The following is a 20,580-nucleotide window of genomic DNA, read 5'->3' on the forward strand; positions in this document are numbered from 1 at the left end:
ACCCATGAGAGACTTGGAAGAAACTCCTGGCTACTGCCTTGGGCCTGGTCCAGCCCTTTATACTGTGGCCATTAGGGGAATGAACCAGCAGATGGAAGGAAGCTCAATCTTTGTCTTCCTCTCTCCACTTCTGCTTTTAAAATAATTTAAAAAAAAAACCTAACTCAATAGTAAGTATTTTTGCAATGACTCAGGTTACTCACATTGTTGAAATGGGAATAAAAACGGAAGGAACATATCCTTTGTCTCCCCTTTCCGTTGGTCTTGAAACTAGAAACGAAAGACACAATGTTGGAGAAAAACAGGTTTCAATATTCACAAAATAGGAAAAATACCCACAGCATCAACAAAGAGACTACATGGAAAGTTTTAGTTGGGTATAAGAACCCATCTTTAAGATAGGCATAAAATGAGCAAGAAGAGAGAAAAAAATCTCTTGGTAACATAATGCAACTTTACATAATATCTGCACAAAAGGTTTAAGAAAAATTGGGAATTAACTATACTGCCTGTCTTCTATATTGCACTTAAGTTTGATTACAGTAATTATAGGAACTGCTTTTTTCATGTTTTGGATGATGGGGGGTTATAGTAACCTGGTTCTTTTCATTAAAATGGACACCAACCATAACCTTATGATAGCACACATTTTAAAACACAAACATCAGTATTCCTAAAAAGTGCCACACTTGGGCCTGGCGGCGTGGCCTAGCGGCTAAAGTCCTCGCCTTGAACGCCCCGGGATCCCATATGGGCGCCGGTTCTAATCCCGGCAGCTCCACTTCCCATCCAGCTCCCTGCTTGTGGCCTGGGAAAGCAGTTGAGGACGGCCCAATGCATTGGGACACTGCACCCGCGTGGGAGACCTGGAAGAGGTTCCTGGTTCCCGGCTTCGGATCGGCGTGCATTGGTCCGTTGCGGCTCACTTGGGGAGTAAAAAACATCGGATGGAAGACCTTCCTCTCTGTCTCTCCTCCTCTCTGTATATCCGGCTTTCCAATAATAATAAAATCTTTAAAAAAAAAAAAAGTGCCACACTTTACTATAGTAACAGTGATATGTGCACTCAACCTTGGGCACATTCCTCAGATTTCTCTGTGTTGAACCAGTGCCGGGGCCAATTTCCAATTATACTCTGTTGTACTGACACTTGTTAGCTAATTTATCAGATGTATAGATTACTTATAAGGCTTCGGGCTTTGTTTTTGTTTTCTTTTGTATAAGATATTTATGTGTTTATTTCACAGAGGTAAAACTGGGTGGCATCAAGTCACCATCTATAAGTAACAAATGTAGAGTATTCCATAAAATGGTACTCAAAAGATTTAATTGCTTAAGAGGAAGGTGCTTATAAATTGTATAAAATTTTGTATAAAATGTTGGCCCCTGATAACTACGGAGGATTACTTCAGGGACCCTTTTGGATACCAAAATTCTAGGTGACCAGGTCCTTTATATAAAATGGAATAATGTTTGCTATACCTTAACCACATTTTCTTGTATACTTTAAATCATCTCTAGATTATTTGTAATGCCTAACATAATATAAATCCCATGTAAATAATTGTTATACTGTATTGTTTAGGGAATAATAATAAGACAAACGCATCTCTACAGATTCAGTACAGATGCAATTTGCAGTATTTCCAAGGGCAGTTGTTGTGGAGTAGCAAGGGTAAAACTGAGGTTTGGGACTATAATATCCTTTACTGGAGTGCTTATTTAAGCCCTGGCTCCTCCGCTTCCAATCTAGCTCCCTGCTGATGTGTTTGGCAAGCAGCAAATGATGTCCCAAGGACTTGATTCCCTGCTATCCACGTGGGAGACCCAGAAGAAGTTCCTGGCATCAGCCTGGCCCAGCCCTGGCTGTAGTGGCCCTCTGGGAAATGAAGAGGCCAGATGGAAGATCTGTCTCTTTCATTGTCTCTCAATCTCCTTCAAAGAAATAACTACATTTAAAAAAAAAAGATAAAATATTTTCAATCCATGAGTAGTCGAACACAACCTATGCACACACAGCAGTGATTATACTTTCATTAAATTAACAGAATAGTGAACTTATGTTACGACAGCTAATCTCATGAACTTTGATATATTCAACAGATAACCACTGAAGGCTAATTTTGGCTAGCTGCAGTTCTGAGTCTTAGAATACACTCAGTAGGCTGGGAAGAAGGTAGATGAAATACAGACTCCTGGTAGGCTCCCTGGCAAATGAATAAATAGACTCTACATTGTAACAAGACAGCAAGATAAAAAATAGAAAACTTACAAGCCCCGTAGCTTGTTGGCAAAATACAAATGCCTTTAAATGAAATCATTACCTTTTCTTTCTTTGCCCTTTCCTCCAAATCATAAAAGTGAAGTCAAAGCCACTCCTTTTTATGAGAGAGGAATTTGAAGCACTGTAAGTGGCTGTGAAAAACCTCCATGGCCATGGTGAAGTGTAACTCAGCTACTGAGTGTCAATCTGCCAATCAGACAGCCCAGCAGTTCCTCTGCGGAAACTGCTGACAAACCACTTCATTTCTAAGTCTTTGACCACCACATGTTCCTTAAACCTTTCAAAGATCAAAGCAAACATAAGAGGAACTTCATTTACTTTGCTTCAAGATGAGGTTATTTTCCATGCTGTTAAGGAAGAAATTAAACAAAAACATCCTAACCTTCGCACGGCTGGGAGCTGTAGTGTTTACCGAAGGCTTTATCTTTGGGAATATCGGGATATAGGTACTTGAGAGGGTTTTCCGGAATATTTTCAGCCATAATAACCTTGTAGTCTCGAAGGATGTCAGCAAATGGCAGAGCAGACAAGCGGCCTTTGTTGTAAGGTTCTACAGAGTGGAATCTCACTTCTCCTGAAACAAAACAAAACACAGTAATTGGAAGGATATCCAGGTTTTCATTGACATTCTTTGTGGGCATTCTTCCTGCCTAGACTGTCCTCAGTCACAATTAGAAAGCAACGCCACACGCCCTGCAGTCGGGACAGTACAGATCAAGCACGTGAGAGATGCCGATTCTCAGGCTTTTACAACTCACTGTACCCCGTGCTGGGGCAGTGCAACAGCTAATATTCAAAGCCACTGAACATGTGGGAAAGCAAGTCAACACACACACACACACACACGAAAACAGAAATCTCAGTGACCACACTCAGGAACGCCAAATTCACATGCATAAACAGTAATGAGCATGTACCATTTTCAGAATGGTCCACCCAGGTGAAAGTTATGCCTCCAAGATGGCTTTCACTGAATCGTAATAAAAAGGTCCCAGGCATTTTATCCTTTAGTAAGAGCCGTTCCTTCTCTTTGCTGACAAAGCCCATGACATACCTAAAACAGAACAGTGCATAGTTTGGCTTGATCATTGTTGCAGCATTTGCATTTCTTTCATTCACATAGAACACACCTGAAGTTTGCTTTGGGTATCATTAAGTCAGTGCTACCTGGACCACTCATCTGCAGATATAAATATTGGCACTCTGAGAAGAATGTCAGAAACAAACTATTTTGATTCCCGGGGCACCAAAAATACCTAAATTAGAAAGAAAAAAGGAAGCAAAACAAAACAAGATGGGAAAAAAGGACATAATTAACTGACAGGGAAACCATAACCAGTAACTCACCCATCAATCCAAAGGGGAAGAATGTGCTTTTTAATTAGATCCAAGATTGCTTCAAGCCATGTCCAGAAGGTGAATGATTTACCAGGCAAGTGTTCCTGTTACAATGAACAAGCACATTCAGATCATGGTCATTTTAGTAACATTGATAGACTCATTCAAGTTCTAAAATGAGAACTTTTCGTTAAAGTGAACACTTCACTTTCTTTTAAACACATCCTTCTCTGGGAATCCTCAGCTCCCTAGGTAAATGGTAGGGAGGGTTAAAGGGAGTATTAGATTTTACAAAGGACCCCAAAAGTGTTTCCTTCCATTCATACCTTGCAGAACTTTGCCCAGGTCAGGTGACCATCACTGTAGGTGGACTGGACTAAAAAGAGAGAAAAAAAATGACATGCTTTATTCCAACAATAAGACTTTTCAGTTATTTCTTCAATTTAGATTTCTCCCCTTCCTTATAAATATTCATTAAGCGTCTGCTATGAGTTCACAGTGTATGGAGTGCTAGGTGCAGTAGAAATGAAAAGTATCAGCCTTTCTCCTAAGAAAGTTGCTCTCCAGAGAAGAAGCTTTTAGATGGAGGAGATAACAATGGCTTTGGGAAGCTCTGAGAACAGGTAGGATGCAATTTGTCAGAGGCAGGGAGGGAGGACACTCTAGGAATTAAGAATGTAGGAAAAGTTGTGATGGACACAAACATGACCCATATAAGAGACAGTAAGAACAGCTTAATGCTTGTGAATAAGCATTTTAAAATAAATTTGTATAAGTTAGCTGCAGCCACATTACCAACAGACCCCTCTATTCAGATAAAAAGAATGAACTAGAGTGTCTTTAGGTAATTAGTTGTCATTGGCTGTTTTGATCCAGAACAGTAAAAGCACACAGGAGAATCTACATAAATCTTTAAGGAAATTATTAGGATAATTTGATAAAGACCTGAAAAGTTATGGTTGCTATTTATACTATATATTAAAAAGCTTTACTCATTCATTAAAAGATTTACTGAATGTCTACTATTGTCATTTATGAATTAAATAAGGCCCACAAGATGTTCACATTAAGTAAATTTTTTAATGCATTGAAACATTACTTAGACACTTATTAATCAGGTAACAGGTGCAACTGGCAAGCAACGCAGTGTCATATGTAAGTAGAGTGTAAGTCACATGAGCTTCTATTGCTGCTACTCAAACACTTCTTTGATTCTCCTGTAAACTAGAAACATATCAGATCCAAATAGACACTTCTAGGGGTGCTAAGTGTACTCACCTCAGTCTTGTCAAAATACAGATATCATTTTAAACTCTATTAGACAAACCTTAGACTATGGGTGGCATATGTAACGTCAATGACTATTTGATAAACATTAAAAATTTCAGTCAAAGCTATAAATTTCTTGCTATGTAGAATTAAATATTACCTAGGTAGTTTACAGTTTTTATTGAATTGTCTTGGACCTGGTGAAGGGATATGCCATTCTCTACTTGGCTAATGTCAACTGAGAGATGAGGAAGAAAGATCAAGGCACCATGAATGCTTCACATCATATTCAGTATGATGGTTTAAGAATGCATAGGGGACTGGAGTGTGGAATGGAAAGAAAAGGGGCTTTAGAACTTGGCAGACCCGGCCTGTGACTTGGCTGTGCTATGTAGCAGTCATGCTGTGGCCAAATCCCTCGGCCTCTGTATTTCAGTACCCTCATCTCTAACTTGGGTAGAATAATGGCAGCCCTGAAGAAATTTTGTGACAATTAAAAGTAATACAGAACTTAACTCTATGCCCGGTGTCATAAGAGGCACTCAATAGACTTACTGTTCATTGTAATTAATGATTGAGATATCATCCTGTTTTCTTAAAACACCTGAGTGGCAAAAACAGCGGCAAGTCTCCGTATCTACCAGGGCTCACCTGTGAGCTTCTCAGCCAGCATATTGAGTTGATCTGAATTAAGGCCACGGCCAACATAAGAAGAAAACTGCCAGCTCATCACTTCCAGGAGTTGACTCAAAGTCGCAGATGGAGGATTATTAAAGAAAATCAAATTCTGAAATGGAGTAATGAGGGTGATTATGCTTGTTAACTACACTGAGAATACAGTAACTCAGTCTATAGGATGCCTAATTTACAATTTTTAGATCCATCTAAGTAATGAATACAAAATATCCTCTCATCCCACTCTTGCTTTAATTTTTATTATTTACTTAAGAGGCAGAGAGAGAGAGAGATCTTCCATCTGTTGGTTCAGTCTCCAAATGCCTGTGGAATGGCCAGGGTTGGGAGTCAGCCTGAACTTGGAAGCTGGAAACTCAATCCAGATCTTTCACATGGGTGTTAGTGGCCCAGTTCCTTCAGACATCACCTGTTGCTCCCCGGGGTCCACAGTGACAGGAAGCTGGCATTGGGATCAGACCTGGAAATCTAACCTAGGCACTCTGATGTAGGATGCAGACATCTTAACAGGTAGGCCAAAGTCCAGCTGCTATTGTTCTCTTAACACTAATTCTTTCACTAAAGGTCCCTCTGTTCCTTGAGGGTAAGATAATAAAAGACTCCACCTTTTTCAAAAGAAGTATTTGCCATCTCTAACTTTTCCTGGACTACTATCAAGCAATTCATATGCATTTAACACTTCCCAACAAATAACTGGACAGATATTTGCTTCTGAAATAACACTCATATTAAATATTGTTCGTGTTATCTAATGGATTTACCATGGGTTGGCACTGATTATTCCTTGACCAGATAGACCACCTGAAAGTACAAGAGATAGTTAAATCCCAGCCTAAGGACGGTGGTTCTAGGATATTTATTTGTGATTAACTCCAGTCTTTGTCTTATGCATACTTATTTTGCTCTAGATAGGAATCTATTCTGTATGGTCATCTGTCAGAAACTGGGTGTATGGAACAGAAGACTTCACACCAAATTCCAAGAACAGATGTGAAGTAAGAAAGGAACCTCTAAAAGGAGGTAGGAATTGAGTGTCGTTCCTGGAGGAGGCAGCTGGTGAACAGGAGCCAAGCTGGACAGCAAGAGATTTCAGAAGGTGGAAAGAGGACACAGCATTCCGCGTTAATGTGTGACAGGAAGGGAAGGGAAGTTAGACAAAGAATTTCTAGGGAGGTAGTTTTCCTTGCAGCTAAGAATTGTTTCTGGATAAGTGACCTGCACAGATTATGCTCAAGGTGTAAGAGCTGAGTTTTCAAGATACGATAGAATTAACAGGAGAAACCAGTTTGTTGTTCAACTTGGTTTGATGACTGGGTTGTGAATCTATGCTTTGGAAACTGTATATATAATATATGTGTGTGTCCATCTTCAGATGTTCTCATCCTGGAGCTGAGCAAGTCTACAGTGGTGAGTGAGCCTATGGTGACATCCTTACAGAAGGCTGCTGAAGAAAGCGAGGTGTCAGGCTGTGCGTCGAGGCTGGAGGACGGAGAAGTGTGCCATCTCTCCTTCCCTGCCCTGGGACTGGAAGGAAAACTGAATGTGTGCAGGTTCCAAAGAGGAACTGTACTTCATCTCAGAGGCACTGGCTGTTCTTGGCCTTGAAGGCCAGGCATATTCTCTACTGAATTCTGCTCTTTTCTCTTAAACTTGATGATAAAAGAGTTGTTTTGGAGGGAATGTTTGTTTTGAATTAAGAAGAAATGTTGTTTACATGTGAGCTATTTCCTCTAGACCTTGGTGGTTTCCAGGACAACACACTGAGTTTTTATATGAGGGGAACAGGGAAAGTGCTAATTCAAATATTTTGCCACTCCCTTTCCTGGCTGTCTTACAAGAGCATCTGTTCCCTGCTTGCTGTGACTTAGGGCCAACTTCTGGTCAGTATCTTCAATAACCACCAGATGGCATTAAAACCCAGCTGATGTCCAGGATGGAAGAAATGCATATAATCCACGAAGAAATACATGCTGCCTGAGTATAGCTTGGCAAGATGGATGAAGACTCTGGTTATTTATTTGAAATCAGTATCTCTACCTTTATGGATGAGACTATGTGAAGAACGTGGGACCAATAGTAGTTTCAAAAACATTTTGAGGGCCCAGTGCAGTAGCCTATCAGCTAAAGTCCTCACCTTGCTCACACCGGGATCCCATATGGGTGCCGGTTCTAATCCTGGCAGCCCCGCTTCCCATCCAGCTCCCTGCTTGTGGCCTGGGAAAGCAGTTGAGGGTGGTCCAACGTCTTGGGACCCTGCATCCACATGGGAGACCTGGAAGAGGCTCCAGGCTCTTGGCTTTGGGTTGGTTCAGCTCTGACTGTTGCAGCCGCTTGGGCAGTGAACCAGCAGACAGAAGATCTCCCTGTCTCTCCTCCTCTTTATAAATCTGACTTTCCAATAAAAAATAAAGCTTTAAAAATATTTTGATTTTTAATTTTTATTTTATTTGAGAGGAGAGTAGGGGGAGGGGAAAGAGGCAGAGAGAGAGAGAGAGAGAGAGAGAGAGAGAGAGAGAGAGAGACTGTCAGGTACTGGCTCACTCCCCAGATGCCTAGGGCAAGGCCAGGACAGGAGCTAGGCCGTTCATCAAGGTCTGCGTTGTGGGTGTGAAGGTCCAAGTATCTGAGCCATTTTCTGCTGAGCCTCAAGGATGTGCATTCTGGGAAGCTAGACTGGAAGCAGAGAAACTGGGACTCAAACCTGGCACTTCGATATGAGGTAAAGGCATCCCAAGTCTCAACGTAAGCAGTTATGCCACATGCGGGCCTTGGATCCCAACAGCTATCACACTACCAATTTCTGAGTTGAATTTCCCCCCCGTCTACATGGCCCTAGAACTCTCTGTGAAGGCACAGTTAGGAGCAAACCAGTCTCTCCTCAGAAATAACAAATACCTGTCATGTCAGCAAGCCAGAACTGTCTTGGGTTCCATATACATGATAACATGTTACTTTACACGCGGGCATTCAGCACAGCAGTAAAGATATTGCTTGGGATATCTGTGTTCTACATAGGAATGCCTGCATTTGCATCTTGGCTTTGTTTCCAACCACCTTCCTGCTAATAATGCACTCTCTGGGAGACAGCAAGTGATAGCTCAAATGGTTGGCTCCTAGCTACTCACAAGGAAGACCTGGGTGGAGTTCTGGGCTCCTGGTTTTAGTGCATTCAAGCCTCAGGATGGGAGCTCTCTACCTCCTTGTCTCTCTATCTCTGCCTCTCTCTATGCCTTTTATAATTACATACCACTTTAAACGTGACTGAAGAGGAATCAAACTAGAAATAAAACAAGGCCAGAACACATCCAACATGCACACAGATGGGTTCTGCTGATAATAAAACAAATTAAAGGAGAAGAGACAAGAACACTCTACCTGGGAATCGTTAGTTGACACATTGTACCAAATGATGGATGCCCAGGCGTTAGGTAACTGACTGACATTGGAAATCATCACCACAGGTAATGAGCTGGTCTGGTTCAAAAGAAGAAAAGTTTATTACAGGAGGTTCTACCTTACTGATCTCATCTTTTACATTTTCCTCTACAGGGCTGTCTTAAACTAGCCTTACTCTTCTAATCCAGTGTCCTAACCACAAGAATGACTTGTGAAGGCAGGGAACTTTCTGGCCCCAGAGGGCATGAGGAAGGAAGAACTGGAATTCTTTCAGAGAGCTCTGTAAGGCAGCCTCCCCTGACATCACATGTTTATGTTATGACATATACTATCTCAAATGCAATCAACAAGGCTGATTTAAGTTACACTGAGGAACTGAATTTTAAATTTACCTCTGGAAGGAATCAGTGTATTTAAATTATGACCTAAAACCCAATAACATAAGTACTGGATGTTTTTTATGTGAAAAATATCAAGATGAACTGTGGGCGACAGAGCTCCGTGGTCTGTTGTAGCACATGGTTGAAGACTGTTGGTACCATGGTTTACCACCTTCTAGAATAAACACGCTTTCACAGACCAGACTGAAAAACTAATCAGCTGACAGTAGTGCCTGCCCGAGAACAGACAGCTGATTCCTGTGTCAGGGAAATCGCCAGGTCACGCAAACAGAGGCTGAGGGAAAGGCAGTGAGGAGGACTCCACGAAAATTTTTACTATGGCACTTATATGTAGCAAGATGAAAAGAGTAAAAGCAAATATATATATATACACACACACACACACACACACACACACACACATATATGTATATATACACACACACATATATATATATATGTATATATACACATACACACACACTCCACAAATAGGATCATGTTCAGGGAGTATGAAATTGTGTTTACTCATTCAAACAACCCATTTGCTTATTTTTTTTTTTTAACAAATATGGAGTGTGTATTATATGAGAGGCATGCAATAGGTTCTAGCAATAGAATGACAAACAAGGCATCATTGGTTTCCTGCCTTCAAGGCAATCATGTTCAATCTAATCTGAAGTTTTTATTTCTTTGTGTTCATGGAAACTGATGTAAAAGAATCAAAATAATGTACTGTTAATGTTCCTATCCTTTGTCTTTGTTTATTGTGCTACAGAAACTTTCTGAGAAAATTTTATATGTGAGTTGAATTTTTAAAAATATAATGCATATTATATAAAACAGACCAAGGATACTCTTTTCTCTATGGATTATTTATGACTTAAGAAGTCCCAGAAAATAAACAAGCAAAAATGAAACCTGGCAACAAATTATTCAACATAAATCAAATTCATGAGATCTATTAGATTTTGCCATTTGTGTTTAACCAGAATAGCATGTTAACTGTTTAGTGAATGTTTTAAATGGTGTTTTTATAAGTTAAAATACAGGAAATGTACTTAAAATCTGAAACAGTGAATGTCCATTACAAATGCCAACCTATTCCTGTAAATGTTATTAGTAAGCACAGAACATGTTCATTGAAACACTTACTTCCAAATCTATGGTCAGGCCATAGAGGCATATCTGTGTCTCAAATGTAATGGAATGGAGTTCTTCAGTCACCATATGACAGCCCTAGAAGGTGGGAAAGAAACTGTTGTCTTATACACACTTCTTACCTAATGCAAATTTGTTTCTGAAACAGATAATAAACTCTTAAAGCAAATGCTTTCCAAACACTTGCATTCCCATTCGCAACTATTTCAACAATTATACAGAGTTTGAGAAGTCATGAAATTATTACATTATAAACACAAAATGTAAAATTAAAATTTTAGAAGAAAATGGGTTTTATCAAGAAAAAATTTTAAGAAACCAGTTATTTTTTCTGTATTGTAGGTATTATGATTATTACTTTGAAACTTTCATATTCTTGAGATACTTCATTAATGAGTGAAAAGCCATGTTACCTGGAATTTAGGAATCTTACAAATATATGTGCATAGGTGAAAAAGAGGTTTTATATATATGTATATATATATATAAAAATCAGGAAATATGTTCATTATTGATGAAGTTAGGTGAAGTATAACTGGAGAGTTAATCAATTTTCCTTTCATTTTGTACATATTTGAAAATGCCCATTAAAAAGCTCTTATGTTTTTTAAAAGCCACAGATAGCAATATTATATCAGTGAAGTAAGAATGTTATCGAAAGAAATGATCATAAGATAATAACGAATTATTAAAAATATAATAAGATAAGCAGGCAAGTCAATATGAGGACTGGAAGTAGAGGAGAGGATTTTGCCTAGAAATCATAGGAACAAGAAATTACAGAAAAGATAGGGATTTAATGAGTGAACTTTAACAATTAACAAAAGTTACAGAAAAAAAAGGAGAGAAAATGGAGTAGAGGTAACACAAAAGACATAACCAAATAAGAATTACATACTGTTTATAGGAAGGAATGGGTACAATCCTTCCTATAAAGAAAAGCTTATCAATATATATAAGAAGAAGGACTCTAAGATAATGGTGAAATAAAATTTCAAAAAGAAAATAAAAACAACAATTTTACACTAACGGCCAACCAGCCATGATGGAGCAAGATCATGGAGGATCTCCAAAGGGATGTTACCAAGAAAAAGAAACTCATAGATTGGTGTTTGACTGTATTATGAAGTTTTTCCTAATTTTAACGGAAAGTCTGGGGTCTCTTTAGTGACAAGTATATAAAATAAATTAGCTAAGAGACCTCAAGGCAACTATTAAATCCAGGAAAAATGAGAAATGGTAGAAGAATGAATGGAAGTATTATCATAGTATTCTATGTGGCTCAGTTGTTAACTATTTTATACATAATGATAGTAATGTAAATAATATACTAACAACTAAAAGTGTTACATTGTGATGTTATGAAGATTGCAGGTAATGTGTATAGGTTAAGCTTAACCTTTTCTAGAAATATTTTAAGAGTTAAATATATAAAACTTTTAAAACAAAGGAATATCAGTATTTGTAACTAAAAAAAAAATCACTTCTGGGGAGAGTGGGAAGCAGTGGGAGAGAAAACTGAAACTTTCCGCTGATGAAATCCTACAGCACACCTCGCTATGCCTGCGAGCAGCAGCAATAATCACCATCTAACAGCCTGTTAGAAAAGCAGACTCTCTGGCTTCATCCCCAGCCTTGTGGAATCGGATTTTGCACTGTAACAATGACTCTGCGTGGGATTTGGAAGGCAATTATTCTCAAAGTGGTGGATTCACATGGCAGGTAGTCACACAAAAAGATGTAAAAATTTTGGAGGTGTAAAGATAAAACAGTTTTCAAAATAAACCCTGGGAACATGTGAAGAAGAACTGGAAGTATTTAAACTCAAACTCGGGAGGATTCGAGGGTCATCTGGGAACTTAGGGAGATCTATTTGAATTAAGACACAAGAAGTAAACAGCAGTCTAACATGATGGCAAGAATAACAATCCCAACGGGAAGACATTACTGCCAATAAAGCATTAAACCTGGGGTTTGTTATCTAGCAAGAAGTGGAAAATGAAAAATTCCTCTCCATCCTTTGGCTAGATCAACACACTAAATAGCCAAGTTCACTTTCCCCAACTTTCCCAATTCTGAAATGCATTGTTTTCTTTGGTCAAGGATTAGATTTAGTGTTTAGGTAGCAAATTTACCAGCAACAATAACAAAACAGTTTTTTTTTTTTTAAACTAAAATTCACATTGTCCTATTGGGGGTGGGGGGGACAGAGTGCTTACCCCAGGACAATTAAAGAGACTACAGTTTCCTTTTATGCTCAATAATGGGTGCCTTTCACATGCCACTGAGTTGAATAGAATTCAGGATGAAATAGACCCACAGAGAGCATTTGAGATGCCTCAGGCAATTGCACAGATGGAGACTCAATACCATGTGTCTAAATATTTAGCCAGTATAAATTAAGTTAATAAACCTTTTTAAAAAATATTTTATTGAGTTTTATTGGAAAGTCAGATATACAGAGAGGAGGAGAGACAGAGAGGAAGATTTTCTGCTGGTTCACTCCCCAAGTGACCGCAACAGCCGGGGCTGAGCTAATCCAAAGCCAGGAGCCAGATTCAAGGTTTCCCATGTGGGTGCAGGGTCCCAAGCTTTGGGTCATCCTCTACTGCTTTCCCAGGCCACAAGCAGGGAACTGGATGGGAAGCAGTGGTAACCAGGATATGAATAGGCACCCATTTGGGATCCTGGTGCATTCAAGGCAAGGACTTTAACCACTAGGTTACCACACCGGGCCCGAAACCAAGTTAATAAATGGTTAAAGATGGGTTAGGCTACTCCCTTCACACAAAGCTTTCACATAAGTCAGATTTTAGTTGCTCAAAGTCCCATAGGAATATGGTGGTATTGACAAAACCATTCTGTAATATATCCTATCTATACAAAAGGAAATCAGAGGACTCCACTAAGATTAGAACTCATAAAAATTTGGCAAAGTAGAAGGATATGAAATCAACACACATGGGCAAGCACTATGGTGTAGTGACTTCATCTATACCTATAGTACTGACATCAAACATGGGTTTGAGTTCTCACTGCTTCCAATCCAGCTCCCTGTGAATAGCCTGGAAAAGAGGAGAGAATGGCCTGAGTGGTTGGGCCCCTACACCCATGTGGGAGATTCAGAAGAAGTTCGCAACTCCAGGCTTCAGCCTGGCCCAGTCCTGGCTGTTGTGGCCATTTGGGGAGTGAACCAGCAGAACGAAGACTTGTCTGTCTGTCCCTAATTCAATCCTTCAAAATAAATATTTTTTAAAAAACTAACACACCAAAATCAATAGCTTTTCTATATACATATAAAAGCACACACAAGAGTCAGGTTTGGGATCACCTCAGACAAAGTTTCTGTGGGGATCCTCACAACTGAACTGCTGGACTCAGAAAGCTAACCATGGAGAGAATTGTAGGATCTGTGGTCTGACTGTGGAGTGCATGTGTCAGAACTGTGTCTCCTAAGTGGTGAAGGTAGTGGACAGCATGCCCAAACATGGAAGATATGGCAGTCCACTTGGACTTGCAGAGGATGCCTGGTGTGATGGCGGAGAAGGGAGAGCAGCATAAATTGGTCAACTAACCCACACACAAGCGTTGACAGCAATTATCTGGCCAAATGGAGACGCTGGGGAGGACCTGTGTCAACAAATGGACCTTGAAAGGATTTTCTCATCCTGATTCAGGGAAATCGACAGCATTTCAGAACTATCAAAACCACTTGAGCAGAACCTTTGGAGCATGCTCCACATCGTGGACCCTAGGATGACATCAGGGGGCCGTTCCCCATCCCTGGGTACTGGGGCAGCTGGGGGTCTGGGTGTGGCTTCTCCCCTAATTTCACCCTTCCCCTCAGATGCAGGAGGAAGAAAGGGAAAAATTGGAAGCAATGTTTTCACCCTCTCTCCCTTAGTCTTTACCCTTTCTACCCTGGTCAATTATGTAAACATCGTAAGAAATAAAAAGTTTTTTTCTTGGATGATATTCTGCCAGCTCTACCTTCAGACCAGAGATGATCTCCCCAAGAAACCATTGAATGTATCTGGACAATTAGATGCTGGACTCTTTGCTTGGTATATGCTTGCAATGAAAGACTCTCAACTGAATTTGATTTGTAATACTGCAACAAGGTGGAGGAATCCACCATAGGGGGAGGGAAGGGAAAGGGGCTGGGGAATCCCAGAGCCTATGAAACTGTGTTACATAATACAATGTAATTAATAATAATAAAAAAAGAAATAAAAAGTTTTTAAAAAAAATCATGGAAAGAAAAAGGAGGCAGAAAAATCTTCAATGTTCATGCATTGAGAGAATTAATACAATCAAAATGTCAGTACTGCCCAGAGCAATTTATAGATTCAATATGATCTCAATCAAAATGCCAGATACTCTTTCTCCGATCTGGAAAAAATGATGTTAAAACTCATACAGAATCAGAAAAGACCCTGAATAGCTAAACCAATCCTAAGCAATGCAAATAAAGCTGGAATCATCACAATATCAGATTTCAAGACATACTGCAGGGCAATTATAATCAGAACAGATTGGTGCTGGCACAAGAACAGACATGTTGACCAATGAAACAGAATACAGGTCCCAGTCATCAATCTAAGCCTGTACAAACAACTAATCTTTGACAAATGAGCTAAAATCACTCCCTGGGGAAAGGACAATTTCTTTACCAAATGGTATTGGAAAATCAGAACTATACAGAAAAATGTACAAAATAAGACAGGAGTCTTAAAGCATATCCAAAAATCAACTCACAGTGGTTTGGGGAATCCAAGACTTGAAACAATCAAATTACTAGAGGAAAATGGAGAAAACTGCAAAACCCTGGCATAGCCAAAGACTTCTTAGGGAAGACCTCAGACGCACAGGCGATAAAGGCACAAATAGACAAAAAGGAATACATAACGTCAAGATGCTTCCAGACTGCAAAAGAAACACTCAAAAAGGCGAAGCAGAAACTGGCAGAGTAGGAGAAATGATCTGCAAATTGTGCATCTGATGAAGGATTAATATCCTGTATACAGAAGTGTCTCAAGAAACCCAACAACAAAATAGCAATCCAATTAAGAAATGGGCCAAGAGTATGAATATGGATTTTCCAAAGGAGGAAATACAAATACAAATGGCTAACAGACAATTCTCAAGATCACTAGCTATCAGGGAAATGCAAATAAAAATTATGATGAGATTTCACATTACTTCAGTTAGAATAGCTATGATCCAAAAATAAAAACTTAACAAATGGCGAGAACGTGGAGGGAAAGGCATCCTAATCCACTGTTGGTGGGAATATAAACTAGCTCAATCATTCCACAGTATGGAGAGTCCTCAGAAATCTAAAAACAGATTTACTATATGACATGGTAGTTCCACTCTTGCAAATTAATCCCAAGACATTAAATCAGCATATGAATTCCCTGAAAACCCCTCATGTTTGTAGCAGCATAACCCACAATTGCAAAGATATGGAATCAACCCAGATATGTCCATCAATTGATGATTAGATAAAGAAATAAAGTAATATTCCACACAATGGAATATTACTCAGTTTTTAAAAAGAAGGAAATCCTGTCTTCTGTAACAAAAAATGTAATTGGAAAGCATTTTGCTTGGTCAAATAAGTTGATCCCCAAAAGAACAATATGTTTTTCTGGATTTTTGATAACTAATACACAAAGAACAAAAAAAGTATATGAGGAAAAGTGATACTGTGAGATTTTATTATTATTTATAACCCCTGTCTATAATCTTGAGGAATAGTGACTTTTCCACTTACTACTTAATACATTCTTTATTTAGTAGAAGGTTAAGCTTGTGATAGTAAACTGAAAGTGTGTCATTGTAAAAATTAGAAAATTAGGAGGAGGAGAAAGGGTTGGGAATAAGGGAGAAAGGAATGCAGAGTGGGAAGTACCATATATTCTTAATTCTGTATATATGAGATAAGTGAAATTTGTTCCCGTTCCAGAAGTTTCAAAAATTAAAAAAAAAAAGTGGCCATCCTGGCACATTACCCATCTCCTTCTCTCTCAGCTCTGTGAAAGACTTCATATGATTAGTGTGGTCCATAGGCCTCCCCTCCCCCATCGCTGAGGCTAGAAAAATTTTCGTTGGTGGTTTCATCTGTGCTTGGGAGACCAGACCTGGACAAGAGGCCTCTCAATTGGACGTTGATCTGGCGTATTTAGGGACAGGGATTCTGGAGTCCTAAACGTTGAACAAGCATCTCATTGTGACCACACAGAAATCTTTTCTTTGTAAGGAGAGTCAAAGGTGAATGAAGGCCAAGGAAACCTTCTGAATATGGGATCCTATTTTATTGTGGTGTAATAAGAAGCATGAATTTGATCTCTACTCTTGGTTCCAGAGGCAGATTAAGGGTATTATGAAATTCTTCTGTTTTATTATTTGATCTTTGGTCTTGGCTTTTGATACAGAACTCTTAAATTCCTTGGAATTTGCTGGGAGATAGGGGCACTTATCTTCTAATTAGATGGCTACTGGTGGGCTTATAGATGGTACTAGGATACCAGGAGGGAATCAACCATGTTATTAGAAGATTGAAACTCTGAGTCCCAATCCTTGTTTTCCAGAGAGGTGTGGATTTGGTGAAGGCTGGAGTGATCCCCAGTGGCAATCTGAAACTTTGAGCACACTTATATGAAGTCTAAAAAGTTTCAGATTTTGGAGAATTTCTGACTGCAGACATTTGGAATTGTGATGCTTAAGTGGTCGAAACTATAGAAATATTCCAAAATTGGAAAAAAGAAGAAAACAAAAACATTTCTGGTCCCAAGTATTCTGGGAGTTGATACGTAACTTCCATGTTATTGGTGTAGTTCAAGCTAGAATTATCCAATTTCATACTCCCAGAGTATAATCCTTAGATATCGGGGGAAATATCATAGATATGACACATTAATAGCAGTAATAAAAACCATTCTAATGATTTAAGATGATTAAGGATTTAAAATATACATGCTTATATATATGTATGTATTATATGATACTGAATATTATAACTGCCTTGACTGCATTGCACCTGGACATTCTGCTAAGAAACTGGAAAAACAGCTAAATAACTAAACTGGGTCTTCATCTGGAAAAAAATGTACACCCCATAAAAGGTTCAGATACCTCTATATTATTTTCCCCCCTCTTTTCAGTGTCTAAGCAGACAGCTGGGAAACTTAAAATATAGGAGCAAATAACTCTGGCTCTTGAAAGCAAACCTCCATTAAGTAAAAGCATGACAGGGATAAAGATGATTCTCATCCAAGTTTCTTGCTCATTTCACAGCAAGCCATAATTTATGATAATGCTGCACATGAAAAAAATAAGTGGAATAGAAAACAATGAAAATAATCTGTTCATCTAATGAATATCTATAGAGCACATATTCTGTGGCGGTCATTGGGCGGGATGCGGTGAAGCAATGTGAAGAGGGGAAATGGTACAGAAACATGAAAGACAGTCTTTAGTCAGAAAAAAATTGTGAAATGACAACTGTGCTTAGCATATAAAAAAACTTCAGTATGACTGATATGGCATTCTAAAAAGCCTATTTGTGGTGATATTCTTGCACTGATTTCTCCTACTAAGAAGTATTGTAACTCCTAAAGTGAATTCAGAAGGTTTCTGTGAGAATTTTAGAGCTAGTTGGAGTGTGAGTAGTGTGTCTGTGTTTGAAAACACTGAACCTTGAAAGAACATCTGTTTGGCTATTTTGTTAAATGAAAATCAAGTCACCCAGGCTTCACTAATAGCTTCTTTGTGCTTCATGACTTTCCACCACATAAACAAAATTACCTAACACCTCAGTCGGTGGCTAAAACCGTCATTTATCAGTGAAAGACCACTGACACAGAGCAAACCTGGGAGACTGCAGTTGCAGCTTCCCTTTTCAAAGAGTTTTCCCACTTAAATAATCACTCTCTGAGCCTGCTCCTGCCCAGATAAGGACCCCCAGGGCAAGGTGCCTTCCCAAGGAAGTTGACTTTACAGGGAGAGAATGGTAGCTTCCTGGACAGGCCACTGGGATTGTTCTGAGAGAGTGACAAAAGTGGGACAAAGATGCAGTGGTTGCTACCGTCAATTTTGTGACACTGTTTATAGGTTTGTCAAGGGGTATAGAAAAACTTCAAAACAAATTCTTAAAAACTTATTTTAAAAACATCGAAAGCCTGCCACTTGTGTTTCTGGAGGGGAATGTAGAATCTTTGTTTGACGAGCTTCAGAAATTGTCTGGTCTGATGGGCTTCAAGTTGTTTCTAAGCCTGGAGCGTATTCTTGCAGGTACATTTCCCACCCAGTTTCCCATTTCTTAAGTACATGAAACAAAGTTGACATCGACAGGGTAAGGGGCCAGAGTTCCATGTTCCACCAACCCCTAATGCAGAGGTTGCTTCCAAGGCACTTTGCTGGTCTTTCTGGATCTTACGAGAACAGGATGGGTTTTGTGTAACTTCCTCTCTTCCCCATTCCTAAAGGTCATCTCTTTTGGGTAATCTCAAAGTCGGTCACAGGATGCTGGAAATCTAAGGCAGTTTTCTTAAGGGGAAACTACCATTTATGACATGCTGGTATGTTCTTAATCATTTGGTAAGTATTTGACCCAAACTCCTATGACCACAATAGCAGAACTGAGAAATCCAAAGTTGTGTGTGTGTGGTGGGGAGATAGCAGAGATTCTATGGATTCCATAAAAGGGCACACATAAATGATGATCTGAGGTGTCAGAGAACTGGAACCAGAAAAGGTAGTTGTCCTAGGTCCCTCAAAAAGGGTCAAGAATTGAGCATGTGGGCACAAGAGAATGAGGATCAGCAGTTGTCTTGAATCACTTGCCACTTTCTAAAGCCAGTTTCCGAGTGTAATACCCGCTTCTCACAGATGTACATACAATAGGGAAGGCTGGTCCATAAGAGCCACTGCAAACATCCGCATGCATCATCTCACTTGGTGAGTACAACAACCCTAGAAAGTGTAGAGTGACATCAGCACCACTCTATGGGTAAGGCAGCTGGGTGTTAGAGTGGAGAAGTGGACTGCAGCCAGGGCAATCTGCTTACAAGAAGCATGAGCCCAACTCAGTGACCCCGTCAAAGCATACGAGAGATATGAAGGAAGACAGTTAAGGGAGCAGTCAACATTTTCCGAGGAAGTATTTAAACCCCTTCTCACGTGTGTGAGGATTCTGGCTTGAATCCACTACTCAAGTGTGGACATTTTGGGAGATAAACGGGGTGGGATAAAAAGGTGAGGGGGTCAAGGAGGAGTAATAACCTCTCAGACCCTACCCAGGAAAGATTTGTGGCTCTTACAGGCAGCAGAGCATGGTAGCCAGGAGCAGGCACATGGGATCCAGACTACCACCATTCCCACCACCAGCTGTTAAGTGGCCAGCCAGGGCCTCAGTCTCTTAAACTGAAATATCTGACTAATAACAGCCTTTCTAGTGTTGTCTCAGGAATTACACAAATCGAGGCTAGGGTCTGAGACACCCTAAACATATCAAATGAGAATTTATTAAACAAGTTACTTGCAGGCTGTGAACAACAGCAAATTTCTGGAATTTGAAAATGAAGTTAATATATTCTAGTTTCTCATTCTCCTGAAATTAGTTCCTGCAATCCCTGACTCCATGGTTTTATGGACTCAATTTTGTCACCAGCTGTCCTGCCCTCCTTTACTGTCTTCCCTCAGTTATCATTACCCAAGTCCCTGACTTATTTATTATTTTTTAATTTTATGGTACAATTCCATAGGATTTGAAATTTCCTCCCCACCGCCCCATCCCCCAATTTATTTTCCCCATATTATTACAATAGTATAGTCCTTCATAAGGAGTCATGATTCCCTGAGTCTGTTATTTAAGTGTGCCCCGACATCGCTAGCACAAAGTCAGATAGTCCAGCATCCCATTGTCTAGATGTATCCAACAGTTTCATTTGGAGTCCATCTTTGATGTGGAAGTAGGGATGCATACTGCATTGTATCTTCACATCTGGATATGATAGTCTCCACTATGCCATCACTATATATTCCCTTAAATGA

At 39.5% G+C, this 20,580-nt stretch overlaps 1 protein-coding gene across 5 annotated transcripts in view; it reads right to left on the reverse strand.

The window, feature by feature from the left end:
* STAT4 (signal transducer and activator of transcription 4) overlaps positions 1-20,580 on the reverse strand; it is a 126,767-nt gene that overhangs the window by 1,896 nt on the left and 104,291 nt on the right. For 4 of the 5 annotated variants that reach the window (XM_004576967.3, XM_058664740.1, XM_058664737.1 and 1 more), the window contains 8 exons: positions 10,516-10,599; positions 8,960-9,058; positions 5,543-5,678; positions 3,949-3,998; positions 3,632-3,726; positions 3,202-3,338; positions 2,667-2,858; positions 204-270 (listed from right to left, as the gene is read on the reverse strand). In XM_004576967.3, coding sequence (XP_004577024.1) covers positions 204-270; positions 2,667-2,858; positions 3,202-3,338; positions 3,632-3,726; positions 3,949-3,998; positions 5,543-5,678; positions 8,960-9,058; positions 10,516-10,599 — 860 coding nt within the window. The remainder of the gene's footprint in view (positions 1-203; positions 271-2,666; positions 2,859-3,201; positions 3,339-3,631; positions 3,727-3,948; positions 3,999-5,542; positions 5,679-8,959; positions 9,059-10,515; positions 10,600-20,580) is intronic. The other variant, XM_058664738.1, reaches the window with a different exon arrangement.

Source organism: Ochotona princeps, chromosome 5, assembly GCF_030435755.1.
Source record: "Ochotona princeps isolate mOchPri1 chromosome 5, mOchPri1.hap1, whole genome shotgun sequence".
Classification (NCBI taxonomy): Eukaryota; Metazoa; Chordata; class Mammalia; order Lagomorpha; family Ochotonidae; genus Ochotona; species Ochotona princeps.